Source organism: Melospiza georgiana, chromosome 14, assembly GCF_028018845.1.
Source record: "Melospiza georgiana isolate bMelGeo1 chromosome 14, bMelGeo1.pri, whole genome shotgun sequence".
In the NCBI taxonomy this organism is placed as follows: domain Eukaryota; kingdom Metazoa; phylum Chordata; class Aves; order Passeriformes; family Passerellidae; genus Melospiza; species Melospiza georgiana.
This window is the reverse complement of record NC_080443.1, coordinates 6,830,380-6,847,087: the sequence shown is the minus strand read 5'-3', so window position 1 is coordinate 6,847,087 and position 16,708 is coordinate 6,830,380. Positions and strand designations below refer to the sequence as shown.

Genomic DNA, 16,708 nt, shown 5'->3' with positions numbered 1-16,708 from the left:
TCTTGTCAATATTAGGGCATTTTGGTATTTCTGAATGTTTTAACCGTTTTCTATGGGGGAACATTTTTGTTTTGATGTTTGTGGAGGGATTTTGGGGTTCTGTTGTTTTGCTAGTGGATTTCACTGTGCACTGACACTGTCTGAAGGGGACAGGGGCTGTTGTACCTGGAGGAGCTCTGGCAGTTGAAGATATGAAGGGTGCAAGTAAAAGTTGAAAGAATACATGGAAAGATCTGGTCAGGAGTATATGTAGGGCAATCTAAGGTAGTTGAGCTCCCAAGCTACACATAATGGAATTTTTTACACATTTAAGCTACACATAACCAAACCTGCTTAACCCTTTTGATGGCTTTTTGCTACAACAAGCAAGTTCTAACTCAAGTATTAGAGGCAAAACCCAACTTTAAGCAAAACCATTATCCTGAGGGACTTTCTTTGCTCAGTGTGATCAGATTGACAGTTTGAAACAATTAAGTAGTCTGAGTACTAAAAATGCAGCAAATTTTTTGAGTGAGAGAATTCTTCTTTGAACTTCTCACTCTGTTTTTGTATGGGGGAGGGCTTGATGGTGTGAGTTAATGAAAATCTGTTTTGAGAGAAAGCCCCTTTGCATTTGTTGGGGTGCAGACAGACATGCTGAAACTGTCCAAGCTGTTGAAGTACAGCTCCTCTACAGGGTGTGGTCCCTTGCAGGACTCAGATGAGTGCCATCCTTTCCCACACTGTCAGTGCACAGCTCCCTGCACACCCTGGCTCTGTGGGACAGGTTGGTTTGCCACTGCTGCCTCAAATGGACGTGCTGAACAAAGTCCCTGGCCGTGCCAGAGGAGATGGATTTTCCTGTGATGTTGACAGCCAGCTGCCCCTAGCTGATCTTATGTTGCTGGTTGTCTGCCATCAGAAGACCCTCAGATATTTAAACATTTGATGGCCAGCAAATTCTGCACAGATGGAAAGCAAGGAAAGATCTGGATGCATACCCCCACCTATCTATAATTCTACATTCTTAAGATACATATTTTTCAGGGAAACTTTTCAATAATGATTACTTATGTAAAGCATTCTCAGGCAGAAATCTTGCAAAGCATTTTCAGAATAAATATAGATGTGTGGAGAATCACTGTGTTTGGTTTTATGTATTGCAATAGCTGTGGTTAAAATGTAGATCAGGCTGCTGTTTTGGATCAGTCTTAGTTCCAAAAATTGCATCATCATAGGTGGATTATATCTGCATCTTTTCAAATAGATGGCAGGGTATATTTCTGTGCTGTTTTTCCCTAAAGAAAAATTGAAAGATAAGAGGCAGGAGTTTCAAGTAACATCGCAACATTTAGTTGTCAAACTATGAATGGAAATTGCCATCATAGGGACTGTGTGTTTACTCTCCTACTTCAAAAAACCCGTGTGAAAATGTAACCAAGAAGAAAGGATTTTTTTCTTTTTTAAAATCAAATAATATCTTAGTAGATGAGCAGTGATTCAACATAACTAAAACAAATATTAATTGAAAAGACCCCTAGAACACAGAGAGGAAGTGTGTTGCTGCTTGGTGAACAGCACTCACTGGAGCAGTACTGCAGATGATGGACTATCCAGCAATTCTTTTCTGAAATCAGTTCCACTGACCTGCAACACTCCTCAGTGTCCTGTCTGGTATCTGAGCTGCTTTTCTGAAGTTGCATCTTCCCATCATTGTTTGTTTTAAATGCACAGTGCTGCTCTCCTGCAGTTTTATGATAAAAAAATGGCAGCAGCAGGGAGATACTGTTTGTTTGTCCACCCTTATTATAAAATTTCAGCATCTGTCAGCAAGCTCCACTGCCTAGTTAGTCAAGAGAATCTCTTTTTTGAAACAAGCAGCTATGACCCTCATGACTGGACACATATCTGTAAAATTTGCAGCCACAAAACACCCAGTACTAGTAGAATTGTTAGAATTATTTAAGTTTCATTTGACCAGTTAATGCTGCCATTCACCTTTCTTCAACCCCATGCATGACTTTGCTAGGTTGGCCAGTCCCACTGTAGACAGCTTTCAAATGTGATCTGGTGCAAGCCAGTTTGTCATGTACCAAATTCTGTGTGGGCTTGCCAGGCTGTTGGAGTGGCTCCCACCACTGCCATCCTGAAAAGGCATGGAAACGTGTGTCTGCACAAATGCAGGAGCCTGCATTCCCAGGGTTTAAATCAGGCTGTTCTCTGACATGGTGCTTATTGCAGAGAGTCTCAGTGCAAGCCAATAATCAGCCAAAATTAGAACCTGAGGATTCTCTGACTTGCAGGGGAGGAGTTGTGTCTAAGTCTCTGTAGTTATACTGATGCATTTGTTCATACTTTGTCAGATTCAGAGATACATTTTGGACATATCATTCATAGGTGATTTGTCAGAGCAATGGAAGTTGTTGAAATTTTCCTATCTGTACAAATTTATCTGTTCTGGTTGCTGTTTTCATCCTATTTACTGCAGGAAATTTTGCTAGTGCTCAGAATAGTGAAAATTTGAAGAAAGCCTGCTCTTCCTCCAGAAGATGTGTAATAGTCAGGATGCACTTGTGAAACTTCTGTCTCCTCAATGTGACTCATTTCTGTCATCCAGAGGGTCTAACATGAGTTTTAAACAAATATGTCCACTTTGAATGATCTTATTGCCAAGTCATTTTCTATAAAGGCAATGTTACTTTGTAAGGGTTAGGTTTCCTCTATTCTCCTTCCCAATAAGGATCTTCTTTCCTGCATATCTGACCTCTCTGAGATAAGATTTCCTTGTGTCAGCATTTAATGTCATCTGAGCATTATCAGCCTTGGAATTTCATGTTGGTGGCTGTTGATGGTTACAGAATGGTCTTTGCTCCAGAAGGTGCTGATCAGAAAGGATGAAAAACATGGGAAAGCCATTCAGAGTGGTGGGAGCCAAACCCTCAGCAGAGCAGAGCCTTAAAGGCTGGGATGGGTTAGGAAACCATTAAGTACCTGCATCAGCTTTGGGATGTATGGGGGAGCAGATTCATCTCCAGAAATCTGAAATAAGGAGGTTTAACCACAGAATTACTTTTTCCTTTCTGTCTGCTCCAACATTCAAGAAGTTATTTGAAACTGTGGTACAGAAGGCTGGGTAAGAGTTGACTCCATTAGCTGTTTTCTTTCTTATTCTCAACTACTTACTGCTAAGAATTTTATTTTACAAAAGTGAGCCTGTAAATTCATATTTAAGATAGTGCTATATGTTTTGGCTGTCTTCAAGAGAGTAAGTGAGAACCAAAGGCACTCGACTGATCCCAAGTATTTGTACTTATTTGCTACAGTGTGTTACAAACTCAGTCCTGGGATGGATTTCAGTGCATCAGTATCTGCAGATTTTTGCTGCCAGATATGTTTCCTGTACCTCACTATACACTTATTGATATGTGGGGCCATCAATCTGGTGATGATCTGAATATTTCCAGAAGGTTTTACAGCATTTCTGCCTTCCAAGATGGTGGATAGTTTAAGTCTGGCCCTCACAGGCATGGCAGAGGAGCTCGTGAGAACATTTTGGCTGAATTTCTGATGATGTTCATGAGGTAGAGGAGCAGCAGCTGCTGTACTAGTAACAGAAAGAGAGAAAGACTAATTCCAGGGCAAGGCAGCTTTCAAAGGCAAGTGAGCATCATGTGACTGAATGTGTATAATTTAAAAGAAAAAGAAAAAAGCTAGAACTTCAGCACAGCCTGTCTCTCCAGTATATGAGAAGTGAAGCAAATGAATACGGCCTTGAATACACTTTTTAATTTTTCAACACTGTATTTTGCCAACTTTAGTTCACTCTGTTGACTGTTCAGTCAGACCGTTTTTAAATTAAAAAGGAATACATGGTTGAATTATTTATTAAACAAAAGGTGCTTCCGTGCATGCAGACTACCTGGGTTTTGAATTTCTTTTGCTGTTGGAATTTGAAGAAAGTGCATTGCTAATAAGTTAAGAGATAGAACACTATCCTTCTTCTAAAATAAGTCTCTCTGTCTCTGAGGCAGACAGTAAGATAACTTCTGTCTGTCCAGCCAGGGAAGAATGCCTGATCTTCATTCAAATTTCTAATTTTGACCTTAGTGTGAAGTTGTTTCTCCAGATTGCTGGGCTCCATAGAGACAGAATTTGTGGTAGGGAAATGTGTTTGCAAATCAAGCCAGTCTGGATTGTCTCCTAATTTTATAGGTGCTTCTGATGGGTTAAAATATGTATTTACTGGTGGATTAATGTGGAGGAGCTGTAAATAAGCAGCTTGCAAAAACTTTGTACGTTGCTGCCATCAGCCTGTACGTTCCTGGAGGTTACCAGTTCACCTTGGGATGATAAGGACCTTGTACAGTGACTTTGCTTTGCTCAGTCCCCATTCCTGCCTCTGTGCTGGTGCTCCAGATTGGTGCACAGCCTGGGTTTCTTTATTGTGGCCTCCAAGTGCCTGATCTTTTCTTGTCCATTTCCCCAGAAGTAAACAATCACCAGCCTTTGGACTAGACTTTCTAGGCTTCAAATTCCTTTAGCTGAGGGCTGAAGGGAAAACATTCAGGCTGGGAAAGTAGGGTCTTCCATCAGTGGTGGCACTGTGGTCTCCATAGCTCGCTGAAAAATGAGAGGGCTGTTTTACCTGGTATTGAGAAAGGAATTAATGTGCTGAATCTGAGAAACATCTGTCCAAGAGGTTGGTATTTCTCATCACTGGTGCGGGACTTGATAAGCACCTAGGATCCCAGTGAGGTGCCCTGCAAAAGGCTGGCCATGGCTGCAGAGAGGCTTTGGAGAGAGGCTGCTGGGCCCAGCCAGGGCTCTGACGAGCTCCCAGTGACCCCAGCGTGCGGGAGGGCGAGCCTGGAGCTCGGCTGTGCGAGGAAGGCAGCGAGCAGTAGCGAGTGCCTGGGCACACCCTGGCTTTGATAGCTACAGATGGAGACCTAAAAGATTGCAGGGCCGCAGTCCAACACCAGCACATGTAAAATAAGGCTCAGGATTTAGATAACTCTGTTCCAGCATACTGACGTGCATGGCCACAGTCCAACTCCAACACATGCAAAATTAGTTTCAGGATCATTCCAGCATACTGAAGCCTATGCCTAAACCAGTTATTGCCACAAGCTCAGCTAAATCAGAGGACAGCATTCAAAATATTTTTTTTTTTTTTTTGACTAGAGTAGTTCAGATGAAAAAAAATTATATTTTCATAGTAGAAGAGGAAAACTGGGTTATTGATAGATCAGCTCCATAGGCAGCATTTCAGAATTTTTATAGCCCAAATGCAAAACCAGCACACCCACAAATATCATTTTATGGTAGCCATCTACATTAAGGCTATTTTACAAAACATGGATATGAGTTGACCTAGTAATACATTTTGAGATACATTAGTATAAAAAAATTAATGAGTTCTTTCAGATAATATCATGTTCTCAGTATTCTCACAGTACACTGTTAAAACAATGAGGAAAAAACCTATACCAAAGAGTTAAAGGATCCCTTCTCAAGACTTAATGTAATGAATTTAATCAATATTTTTCCATTACAGCAAAACTCATGTAATTAACATATTTTATTTATAGAAAAAGGGTGCTAGTAAAGTAGATTCAGCAGTTTAGAGTTGCTTGTAAGTATTTATTCAAATACAGCTTTTTTTTTTTTGTGTGTGTGAAATGGATAAAGAAGTTGGAAATTATCCTCAAGTGGCTTGTACCAAAGAAGTTAAATGGGAGAAAAATTATTTACAAAAGTATTCATATTACCTCAAAGTGGTCATTTAGTTTGAAAGGAGCACTGGAAAGTTAAAAGTAAGAAAATACAGATACTGGAAAAGCCTCTCATATCATAGTCCAAATGTTGTAACACACACCATGACATTATTCACTCTTTAGAGACTCTGTCAGCACCTCTCTAATCAGTAATCTGTAAATGGAATGAGAGTCTTTAATTCTTTCTCAATTTGTTGAGGGGGAAATTAGTAATTTAGCTACCTCTATAGTTCTTTTTACATGCCCGATTCTTTTGGGTTTTTTTGTGTTTTTTTTTTCCTTGCCAGTGTCTACAGAAAGACATTCCTGCGACATTTAAAATAATTCATGCTTTTCTTTAGTAGAATGAATTTTTATAAAATCTGATGACCTGCTACTGGCACTTCTGTGCTGATTTTTCCACTCTGCGATAAGATAATAATAATGAAAAAGGGTTTTCTTAAACAATAGCATGCAAGAACTTACCCAATGATACCTGATACCCTGAGAGCTACTTATAATGAAGGCAGGTCTGTGGTTCTCCCTTGAAAAAAAATATTTATTTGTTTTTTGGATTTTTTTTTTAACCCAGAAACTGAGGGTGAAACTTGGCTAGTGTAATCAATAATTATTTCTATGCAAGTACTGAAAAGATTTTTTAAAATATCAATGGATTTAGAAAACTACAAAGAGATGGGTGTTAATTTGTACTTATAGTCTGAGAGAATGCATTTTTGGGAAGATGAGAAGAACTTAGAGAAAAAAGATTCAACAGAGCTCTCTTCCACCCAGATTTGTTATTTTTCCTATGGTGTACTGATACCATCTTAGATTTCCTTCATAGTGTAGCCTGTACCAAATGGTCCTGTTTGTCCCACAAGTGTTTTAGGAACAAGATAGAGGTGATGGTGAAGTAGCCCTTACCCCTCTGGTTTGTGGGGTTGTAGAGCTCCCAATGTGGAAGAAACAGGGCAAGTATGGAAGCAAGGAGAAGGCAACGTTTTCATTCACAGAAGTCCAGTTAATGGTTATTTTAGTTGATTAGCTAGCAACTTCATTTTCTCCCTCATGAAATTGCCTCCACAGATCCCTACTTCTGGAGCTTAATCAACAGTAGCAATCCATCCCAGGAGTGGGAGATCAGGAGTACTTAATTAAAGAGGGACTGTAAGGCAACTCTCCCAAATTGGATATCTGATCTAGCCTTGGCATCAGGAGAGCAATGCTAGGTAAAAGTGTTTATCAAGCTCCGTGTAGCCTCTCTCAAATCTCAGAGATGGGAATATGATGCAGACAGCTTGTAGAAGCCGCTATAACCTGAGTAGTATGGGTTTTAAGGCCATCTGGTACCTGAACACCTGCCTACAAATAACACATACAAATCCAAAAGATGGTCCAGTTGGATAGCCTCTGTGCTTGGATTCCCCACTGGAATTCTGTCCAAAAGCAGTATACAATCTGTATGAAGTTTGGAAAGACTTTGTTCTCCCTGGTCAGTAATCAAGCGCCCATTTAAAATTCAGGTGACAGGATCAAAGAGAAGCCAGGTGAGTCAAGGGTTTGGGTAAGAAAACTGCTGAAAATCACAGGGTACTATTCACACTAACTTTTGGTAAAGTTCCAGAATATTCTAAGCTTGTTTTAAGAAAGGGAGGGGAAAACCGTGTGAAGTATGTCATATGAAAGGTTTAGGAGATAACCTTGCTATCAGAAGCATAATTGGACACTGAAGTAAATTTTGAGGATAGATGGCAAAGACCATTGGCAAAAGACCAAGGAAAGATCCATGAATATGTATTTAAGCCCCATTTTGCTGGTCCAAAAGGTCCAAAGTTGCTTTGCATGTGAAGACACACATTATGGAAAGAGGAGTACAACAGGGTGCACTGGCAGCTCAGGTGCTCTTCTGAAGGAAGCAAGACTCAGCACTAGCTAGATAAATGACATTCTGATAAATGGCAAAGTACATTCACTTCTATGCCTCCTATTTTCCTGTGGAAAGATAACACAAGTCTAGTGGAATTTCATGACAAACATCTGACAAACTCGGTGATTTGGGATGGGAAGTGCTTTCAGCCAAACAGTCAGGCTAAGGAAGTGGGATTTCAAGGTCATGGTTTTGGAGTGGCAGATCTGAAAAACCAGTGAAGGGGTTGGATGGTGGAAGAGTTTTGCATGTTAAGGGCTTTGGAGAGAAGACTTTGTATTCTGCAATTTTGAAACAAACTGCTAAAAATGGTGTTAGGGTAATAATGTAGTGGGGAACAATGTAGAGATCCATGGCCATTTGCCTCTAGCCAGCTCTCATTGGGTAGCTAGAGGTTCCAGGAGCTAGCAGTAACATCAAAAAAGTGAAGACTCTAACCAAAAACAAGCAATTCATGACTCTGCTCTGTGTTTTTCTGATGTCCATTGAATTTATTTAAGGACTGTGCACAGGTCTGACTGAGTAAATTGAAACTTTTAACTTTTAATTACACCATTTGGGCAGGTGTATGTGGTTTTTAAAATGGCCTTAAGTCAGGGGGCATGGAAGAGGGTGAAGAAGTTTGACATGCCTGAATGTCCATATATTAAGAAAAAAAAATCTTTAGCACTCTTTAAAGTTTTATTCCAATTCAGTTTTATCAAAACTAATATTGTAACAATAGGGTGAAGTCCTGACTCAAATGTAAGAGTTGAAGTTACACTGAACTCAGTAGGGCTGGAGAGGTGTACAGTAGTGAGATTAAAATTTGAACCTTACTTCTCATTCTGAGCTAAGAATAGGTGTGATGGTTTGCAGGATAATGATATTTAACTGTAATCTTCTTGAGGCATGAATGGCATTCCATTGATTTTATACAACTGAACTTGGTAGTGCTGATTAATAAAACAATAAATACAGAAAATGAACTATTTTGTGTTTTATTAACAATTTGCATTTCTTATAGTATTTCATTTTCAATAAGTATAAAATCATACCCTCGAATGGTAAGATGTAATTGCTGATCATGTATCTCTTTGTTCCAGACACTTTTATAAAAGTGTATGTATTATGTATGATGTGACCTTCAAATGCCATGAATGCTTTGTGCAATAAACTGTCAATATTTGTGGCTATAAGGTACTAGATGACTTTTACAATAATTGGAACAGCTTTATTAAAAGCTTGGATCACTCAGCTGGTTAAAGAGAAAGACACAGGCCAGTGTTCATCTGGGAGTTTCCTTCTGCCAACTGTTAAATGAAAGATATTGTAAGGTGCTTAAGATGTCTCCTTTCTTAAAATAAAACCCAAAACAAAACAGTTAAAGAGGTCTCACATAGAAAATATTCTCTCAAAAAATATTTTTTCTTCACCATGCTCAATTTTTGGTCAAAACTGAGCTCTGTCAGCTAATGGTGAGTAAACAACTCTGTTTTTTAAGTGCTAAATCTGAGTTTCTATGTCTTTCGGTCACACGGTTCTTCAAAGAAATGAAACAGCTAAAATGATGTACTCAGAAACTGTGTTTGATCTCTGATTATGTTAAAAGGTTTTAAAATTTTAGAAAAAATTGAGAAGTAAAACTGCTAAGAACTGCTAAAAAAACCTCTATAGGGAATTTGATTGGAATGAAAAGAGGATAAGAAAACATTTTATGATTAACAAAATCTTAATTTTGTTGAAGTGTTCCATCAGTGTCTCTCTGTGCTGTATATACAGATTTTGCATGTGTCTCAGAGTACCACAATGAAAAGTATTAAGCTATAACCAGCACTGCATACATGCAGTATTGCCATGAAAGTGTTTTGAACCCATGGCGTGTGAAAACCACCCGTCTTCAAGTGCGTGGTGTTCCAGGAGTGGGCTTAAGGTGTGTGTGTATCACCAGTTACTAAGAAATTCCTTACAATATTTTGTCTCTCTTCCTGTTGGGCTTGAAACAGCACCCAGCTACTCCCTGTAGGCCAGGGTGCTGCCTGTGGCTGCCATTTGCTCCTTTCTACAAGCTGCAATCTTTCCTTGTACAAATGGTTCTGGGCCTTTTACTTCAGTTTCATTTTGACTGTGTTTTAAGTTTAACTCTGCCAGTGACTAATTGTTAACAGAGGCCGGGCAGTTGGTGCATTTGTTTGTGTGGTTCAGAGGGCTAAGAGGGAATTCTCATCTCAGACGTGGTATCTTTTTATTTACCAGTGGAACCTTTGTATAATCTTTATTTCTAATAATACAAACAATGTGAATGCTGTTTTCTCACTAGTAGGCCTCCTTTCCAATTCTCTTCTAAAATAGCTCTGTGTTTAAACAAATTCTCTGCCAATCCATAGAAACAGTTTAAGATTCCCTTATATGGTCATTATAAAACCTAAATCCTTGATGAAACAATAGAGACAGCAAGTTGTTCCTGACCTAAGACATTAGCAACTCTTTCCGGAGGCCTAAAATATAACTGTAATATTTAGTAATATTAGAAACTTTCATTTTAAACCATGAACTTCACTAGCAAAAAAGTGTGGTGACATCCGCTAATAGGGTTCTAATTTCAAATTATGAACACAGGGCCAGATTCTGTTCTCACTTACATGGGATGATACTAATTGAAGCTACTTCAGGTAGCTAGAAAAATATGATTAATTATATCCCTAATTATATTCCTATTTTCCACTATTTTCAGTATTATTAAGGCTTTCTCTTAGGAATGGGCAAGAAATGTAGAGCATGTTTTCTAAGAAACTTGGCATATTCTATGTTGCTTCCCAGGGAATGAGGTGGTTGAGTTCAGGCATACTTGCAAGGAGCTGACAGCAGTGACAGGATTAACACACTAAATATCTTCTAACTCCTTTCTTGACATTGGATTTCCTGCCACAAGATGGGCTAATCTGGGTGTTTTATGGGTCATCAAAAAATAGCTGTGGTCACTACCACTTCTCGTTGCACCAAGTTTCATTAACAGGCAGATTTGAACAACTACAAATATTCTGAATTTCAGAAATATATGAAAACCGGGGATTATGTGCAGCTTTAAAGGCTTCTGGTCACATTTTCAAAGGGTTCTTTAATAGTGTTGAAAATTGTGCAAGACCAAACACATACTTGTAAGACTGATTACCTATTTTGTGAGTTGATTACCTTTTCCATGTGATTGTCTGTTTTTGGCTAATTTGGCAAACCTTATGTTGACAAATTCCAACTGACTTCCCTGATAATTTAGCCTTCATGAGGGCTTCAATTTAGCTCTTTTGAACATTAAAGCACCTCTTTGTGAATCCCTGCACCTTCACATACCCACAGCAAATAAGTACTCTGGTGAAATTTGTGGCACATATAAGTAGATGTTCCTTTCAGAATTTGATTGCTATCATGACTGAAGTCAGTGCTGCTGCCTAACCAAGTGAAAACAGTTTTCTTTTTACAAAAGCAGATTTCTTTTTATAAACAGATTTCTTTTTACAAAAGCAATCCACCCTTTTCTAATCATGTTTATGGGCTCATTCCAGACAGGTGGACCAGTCATACAGAATATATATGGAAATATCAAACAATTTGTTTCCTTTTGCTCTTTATATGACTGCCTAGATAGAATCTGCTTTGAGTACAGAGACTCACTGTCCATCTAAGTTTGTCTTCTCTTTTCTGGCAACATGCACTGAAGCTGGCATTTCTCCTCTGTGGCATCTGCATCTGTGTGCTGAGGGCACTGCTGGCCATGGCCATGGCTCGTTTCTGGCTGGACCATTTCTGATAACCAGCAGTAAGATATTGACTGTGAAAAAAATAATTCACTGGTGTGTTTCTCAATTTCTTTTAACCTTCTACTGTGGAAGTGCTCCTGGCTCCAGAACTGTTTGTTGGGATTAAGTCTCTGTGGAAACTTTCTGCCTGTGTGGAACCAGCCTGATTTCCCTGCTAGATGAGGAGTGGTGGCTTTTAGGCCCTTCTCTCCTGAGAAATGGGCATCTGTCTGAAGAAGGGCAATCCCTCAAATACTGATCTTATGGACTAGTTAATTTTTATTCAGTCTGCATGCCAAATCAATTTGCTCACATTTTGGCCAAATTGGCTCTTTGGTTATGCAATTAATCTCCACCTTCTGATGTAGATGTTGAAGTGACCTTTCTTTCCTGGCATTTACCCCACGAGAACATGGGCACAGCATGGTGTGCAAGAGATGTCCCTGTCATACCTCCCCAGAAGCTGCTCTGTGGCTGAATTCCTCTGTCCCGTGTCAGGGAGCGCTCTGTGCCTGCCCAGCAGGTACAGCACACAGAGCAGCTGGGGACTCTCAGCTGTTCCTTTTCCTTAGACTGGCCCAAAAACCAGTTTCATATTTAGAACTGAATGTTGCTTTTCACATTTCTGTCCAGGACTTTTGCTGTGAACAGACACAAAGTGAAAGGAAAGCTCAGCGAAAGTAAGTTCAGAGGCAAGGTTGGGTAGTCTCACATCCAGCATGTACTTCTATATCATACTTTAGTCTCTTATTTCCTGCACTTTAATCAGGAAAGGTTGGGATGGGCAGGAAGATATTCAGGATGCTGACCTGCCTATAATGGAAATGGATAGTAAAAAAAGCAGTGTAATCCCACGTGCATCAAGTGCACATCATATAGACCACATAAATCAGGGAACCACAATGGCTGGAAGATAAGTAACTGTTCTCTTTCCTTCCTGATCTTTTATCCTCAGAATTGAGAAGCCCCCAAAACCAAAGCTAAAATCCTGAGTAAATCATAAATTAATTTGTGGAGGCCAATCCTAGTTCTGCAGATCTATAAAATTACTTTTTGCTATATTTTTTCACAATTTAACAGAGCTGAGACTTTCTGCTTTTGAAGGCGCTTTCAATTACAGGAGAAGGGGGACATCAGAGGTGTAGAATACATGATTATTGGTACAGCTGAGGATTTTTCATTCCCCACATATTCTGATGCTGGCATAGTCTGTATTCTTCAGTTTGCTTCTTAACTTTTTTCTTGTCACTCTCTTCTTTTTTCATCCTAAGTTTCCACAGATCACTTCTGAGAGACTCGATATAAGAAAACCTCAGTAGCAGAGTCAGCGCGACTTAAACACATTTTAAAGTTAAGCACATTTTAAACTTAAGTGCTTTGACAAAGAGGTACAATGTGGCAAAATGGGGCCCTGGTAAGAAGCTGGGTTAGCATTTGATGGGGAGAGTCGGCAGCCTTGAACATATCTTTTCATTGTTGGGAATAAAAGAGCTTGGATGTAAAGCTGCTCATTCAGGTAGCGATGGCCTCCAGCGCTTCGGTGGGCTTTGTAGGCAGAGGAATTCAAAAGAAAACCCCTCAGCCCAGCTTTAAAGTCTTAGGAATGCTTTCACTGTGGGAAGAAAAATTCTTCAAGGTAAGGCCCCTGTTGGAGCAAAGCTTTTGGAGCTATCTACTGTATGTCTACTTAAATCTAAAAGAGAACTCTTCAGACCACCCACATCTTTCTTTGCTTCATTGTTGTTTTCAGTTTGCTTTTTCAGAGGGATTAGTGCTAGAGTAAACTCCATCATCTTGCTCCCTTGAAAAAATTCAATTTTGTGCAAAGTGAAAATTAGACTCTTAAATCTGCAAAGAGAGCTGTTCATCTTACAAATTTATTCTTTTTTATTGGGCCACACATATTCTAGATAGAAAGATAAAAGGCAAATGGATAACAGGCCATCATTTAGAGTGACATATAGCAAAACATAGCTAGTAGACTTATTCTGTAAATTCCTCCTGAGTGGCTTGTTAACTTTATCTATATATTTATCTATAATGCTCATATCGTATTTATTGAAAATCAAAATAAAATCCTGCAATTTATCATCATGCATTATGTGTTTTGCACTTCAGAAAAATCTTTTTGCACTCAGGAATTCTTTTTATTTTTTTTTTCCCAAAGAAGCTTAAGCCATAATTATATACAACTTTTGAGGAGTAAAAACAGAGAAAATCTAAACTCTTTAGGGATATTGGAATTATAGGCTAGCACCTATGTATGTTTTCCTAGACTCACAAAGACAAAATAGACTCCTATAGCATGCAACTTTATGTACTTGAAGATAATTCAAAATGACATTTACTGGCTTTCTAACTTAAATATTATGCTTTAACTCTGCAGTCTGAGAACAGTCAGAAAATGTTAAACAAGAATGGGATGTGAAAACTATCAGATTTACATTTTGAAAAGTAGTAATAGCTTGATTACATACATGACTGAGATAAGCATATATATATATATATATATATACACACACATATATGCATATATATATGTGTGTGTGTGTGTATTTAATAGCTCTATCATCTCATTCTTTCAGCTTTAAACAAAATAGTTTAGAGGAACCATTTCATAATACATACTGAAATGCCAGTTAGTGTTACCTTTTCCAGAAACATGGTATTTGGGTCTCTGCTACTGTGAGAATACATTTTATTAGAGCCAAATATTTAAGTCTTTCTTATGTCCCATTACTTCCTTTTAAAAGGCAATGCTGTGTAAACTGCACTATGTTTCCTGACAGCTTTAGTTACATATCAAATGGGTAAAGACAGAACATTTTTAGTCAGTGGTTCATGGTTGAAATAATCAAGACTCTGCATGCAGGTTTTAACTCTGTGCTCCCCACCTGGATCTAACCCAGATAGCTCAGCTCTGCACAGGGTGTGATGCTGTGTCCATGTGTCCTGCTCCTGACATGCCAGGAGTGTCAATCTGGGTCACAGCCTCAACATTTGCCATGGTTTTGGTGACATCATGCACTGGTGCTTGTAGTGATACTGAATTGATGCTTACAGTGATATTACATGACCCTCTATGTACAAGATGATGGATGAGCCTTGTGTGATTTGAATAATGACTTTTTTTTAATGCCCTACATTTTTTTTTTTTTTTGCAATTTTTATGTCAGTCTTTTGTAAGTTATTTTATTCCTTGCCTGCTTGGATAAAAGCAGCTCACTCAAGATGGCTGAAATGACTGTTTCTTTATATCAGGAGAGAGAAGAGGTGTCCTGGAGTCTCACCCATTGTGTTATGATGCAGAGTAAGTGTAGCTGTGAACTCTGAAGGAGAAAACGCAGGAGCTGTGGCTGAGGGAGATGGAATTCCCTCTCATCTGACCAATTTTTTCATTGTTTTTCTCATGATATTAGGCCACTCTCTGGGTTGCCTGTTGTAATTCCACTGCTGAGATGTTGCAGAGGAAGTTGGTTAGCTCTGCATGTAGACCCTGTCAGTGCTGTTTTGGACCCCCTGTCACTGCAATTTTCTTGTTTTAAGAGGTTTTATTATACTGGTGCAAACTTTTTCCCTCTAAAAGCCTACAGGTTTTCACAATACTTATAAATAAATAGATTCAACAAAACAACAATCTCAAACTTTTGGAGAAAAAATTAATAGGAACTAAGCAAAAGAAGAAATCAAACCAGCTGCTGACACAGCTGTTTCTTTTCTTGTATAATTCAGTATATAAAGGTACCATATGCTGCTTAAAATCATGATGGGAAAGATGAAATAATTTAAGACAATAACAAGAAAATACATGAATTGTCAGCATTCTGTCAGTTTTAAAGAATGAAATAGACAGGTGTAGTATTGACATGTTTAACTTTGTGTGGTGTTAGCAGTTTTAGTGAGAACAACTTCTGACATGTGCTGAAGTGATGTGAGAACATTTCTGTGTTGCAGACATTGGAGAAGAAGCTGGGAGATCTGTAGGAGTCCAGCAGCCAGCTTTGCTGAGAGACAGGAGCCTTGGTTCTGCTATGAAAGACTGCCCATACTGTGGAAAAACTTTCAGAACATCCCACCACTTAAAGGTCCACTTGAGAATACACACAGGTGAGAGGAGCGCGTGAGCACTGCCGGCACGAGCCTCGTGTGCGTGGGGTTAACACAAATTGTGCCTGGGAGCCTCAATTCCCACTGTAGATTGGGACTTATTAGCTGGAGAAAGTCTTTTGAGAAAGATGTATGACAGTCTTAAATAAAAGCACAAGGAATGTGTTGTTGGATAAAGACCACTTTAATAGAATCATCTTTTCCCAGTTGAGGTTATTTCTGTCTCCTTCCCTGCTTCATCACAGTTTCCTTCAATTACCCTTGTCCTTCAATAGGCATAAGCCTATTGGTTTCAGACTTAGTTATACTAACTGCTTCAAAGGCCTTCCTTAGCATCTGCTTAGGGATTCTGTATGTTTTCCTCAGTTACTATTTTTGTTCCATTTAGCATGCTCATTTTTAACCTCTCACTGTTCATATGAATGCATCAGCTTCACAGATCTGCTCTTTTTTTCTCCCCACTAGAACTCACATGAATTAGTACTTGTAAGTGATAAAACTTACCGTGCTTTGCACCATGGTAAAATTTCCCATATTTTATTTCAGTAACAATGCCAGCATTTTACCCTACAGAGATTTGCTACTGGGCTGGATACTCACTTTCTTTTGCTATTTCTCTCACTGAGAGGACTGCTCTCAATACTAGTTACTTTGAGCCACTCCATTCAAATTTTAATATTTCATTTGCTTTAAAGTACCTACATGCATGGCAAGGTCCATGTAGTTTTAATATTTCATTTGCTTTAAAGTACCTACATGCATGGCAAGGTCCATGTAGAGACACAGTATGACTTTATCCATAATTAAATTCTGACATAAAATGTTGTAATCCTCAGGTCCTGTTGACATCATTTGAAATTCAGTATATGGTCAATAGGATCCTGTTTTCTTCCCAGTGTTAATTGTCATGGTAGGCCTTAGGAGAGTATTTAAAACTCGAGATTTGGGATACTTCTTTTTGGAAACAGACATAATAAGCCCCATAATTTTAATTTTCTTTTTAAACTATTTTATTGAATTTCAGAATTTTACTGCTACTTTCCTAATAGGAAGGTAAAATAATTGCATGAAGTAATAGATTCCAGTTATACCTCCTACTTGAGAATCTTCACTTTTAATTTTTATTTCACTGAAGTACCAGATAAACAATGTTTCCCTCCCTTCCC

General features: G+C 38.8%; 1 protein-coding gene across 8 annotated transcripts in view; it reads left to right on the top strand.

Moving 5' to 3' along the window:
• ZNF536 (zinc finger protein 536) overlaps positions 1–16,708 on the top strand; it is a 344,528-nt gene that overhangs the window by 197,631 nt on the left and 130,189 nt on the right. For all 8 annotated transcript variants that reach the window (XM_058034044.1, XM_058034045.1, XM_058034047.1 and 5 more), the window contains one exon: positions 15,390–15,542. In XM_058034044.1, the coding sequence (XP_057890027.1) occupies positions 15,390–15,542 (153 nt within the window). The remainder of the gene's footprint in view (positions 1–15,389; positions 15,543–16,708) is intronic.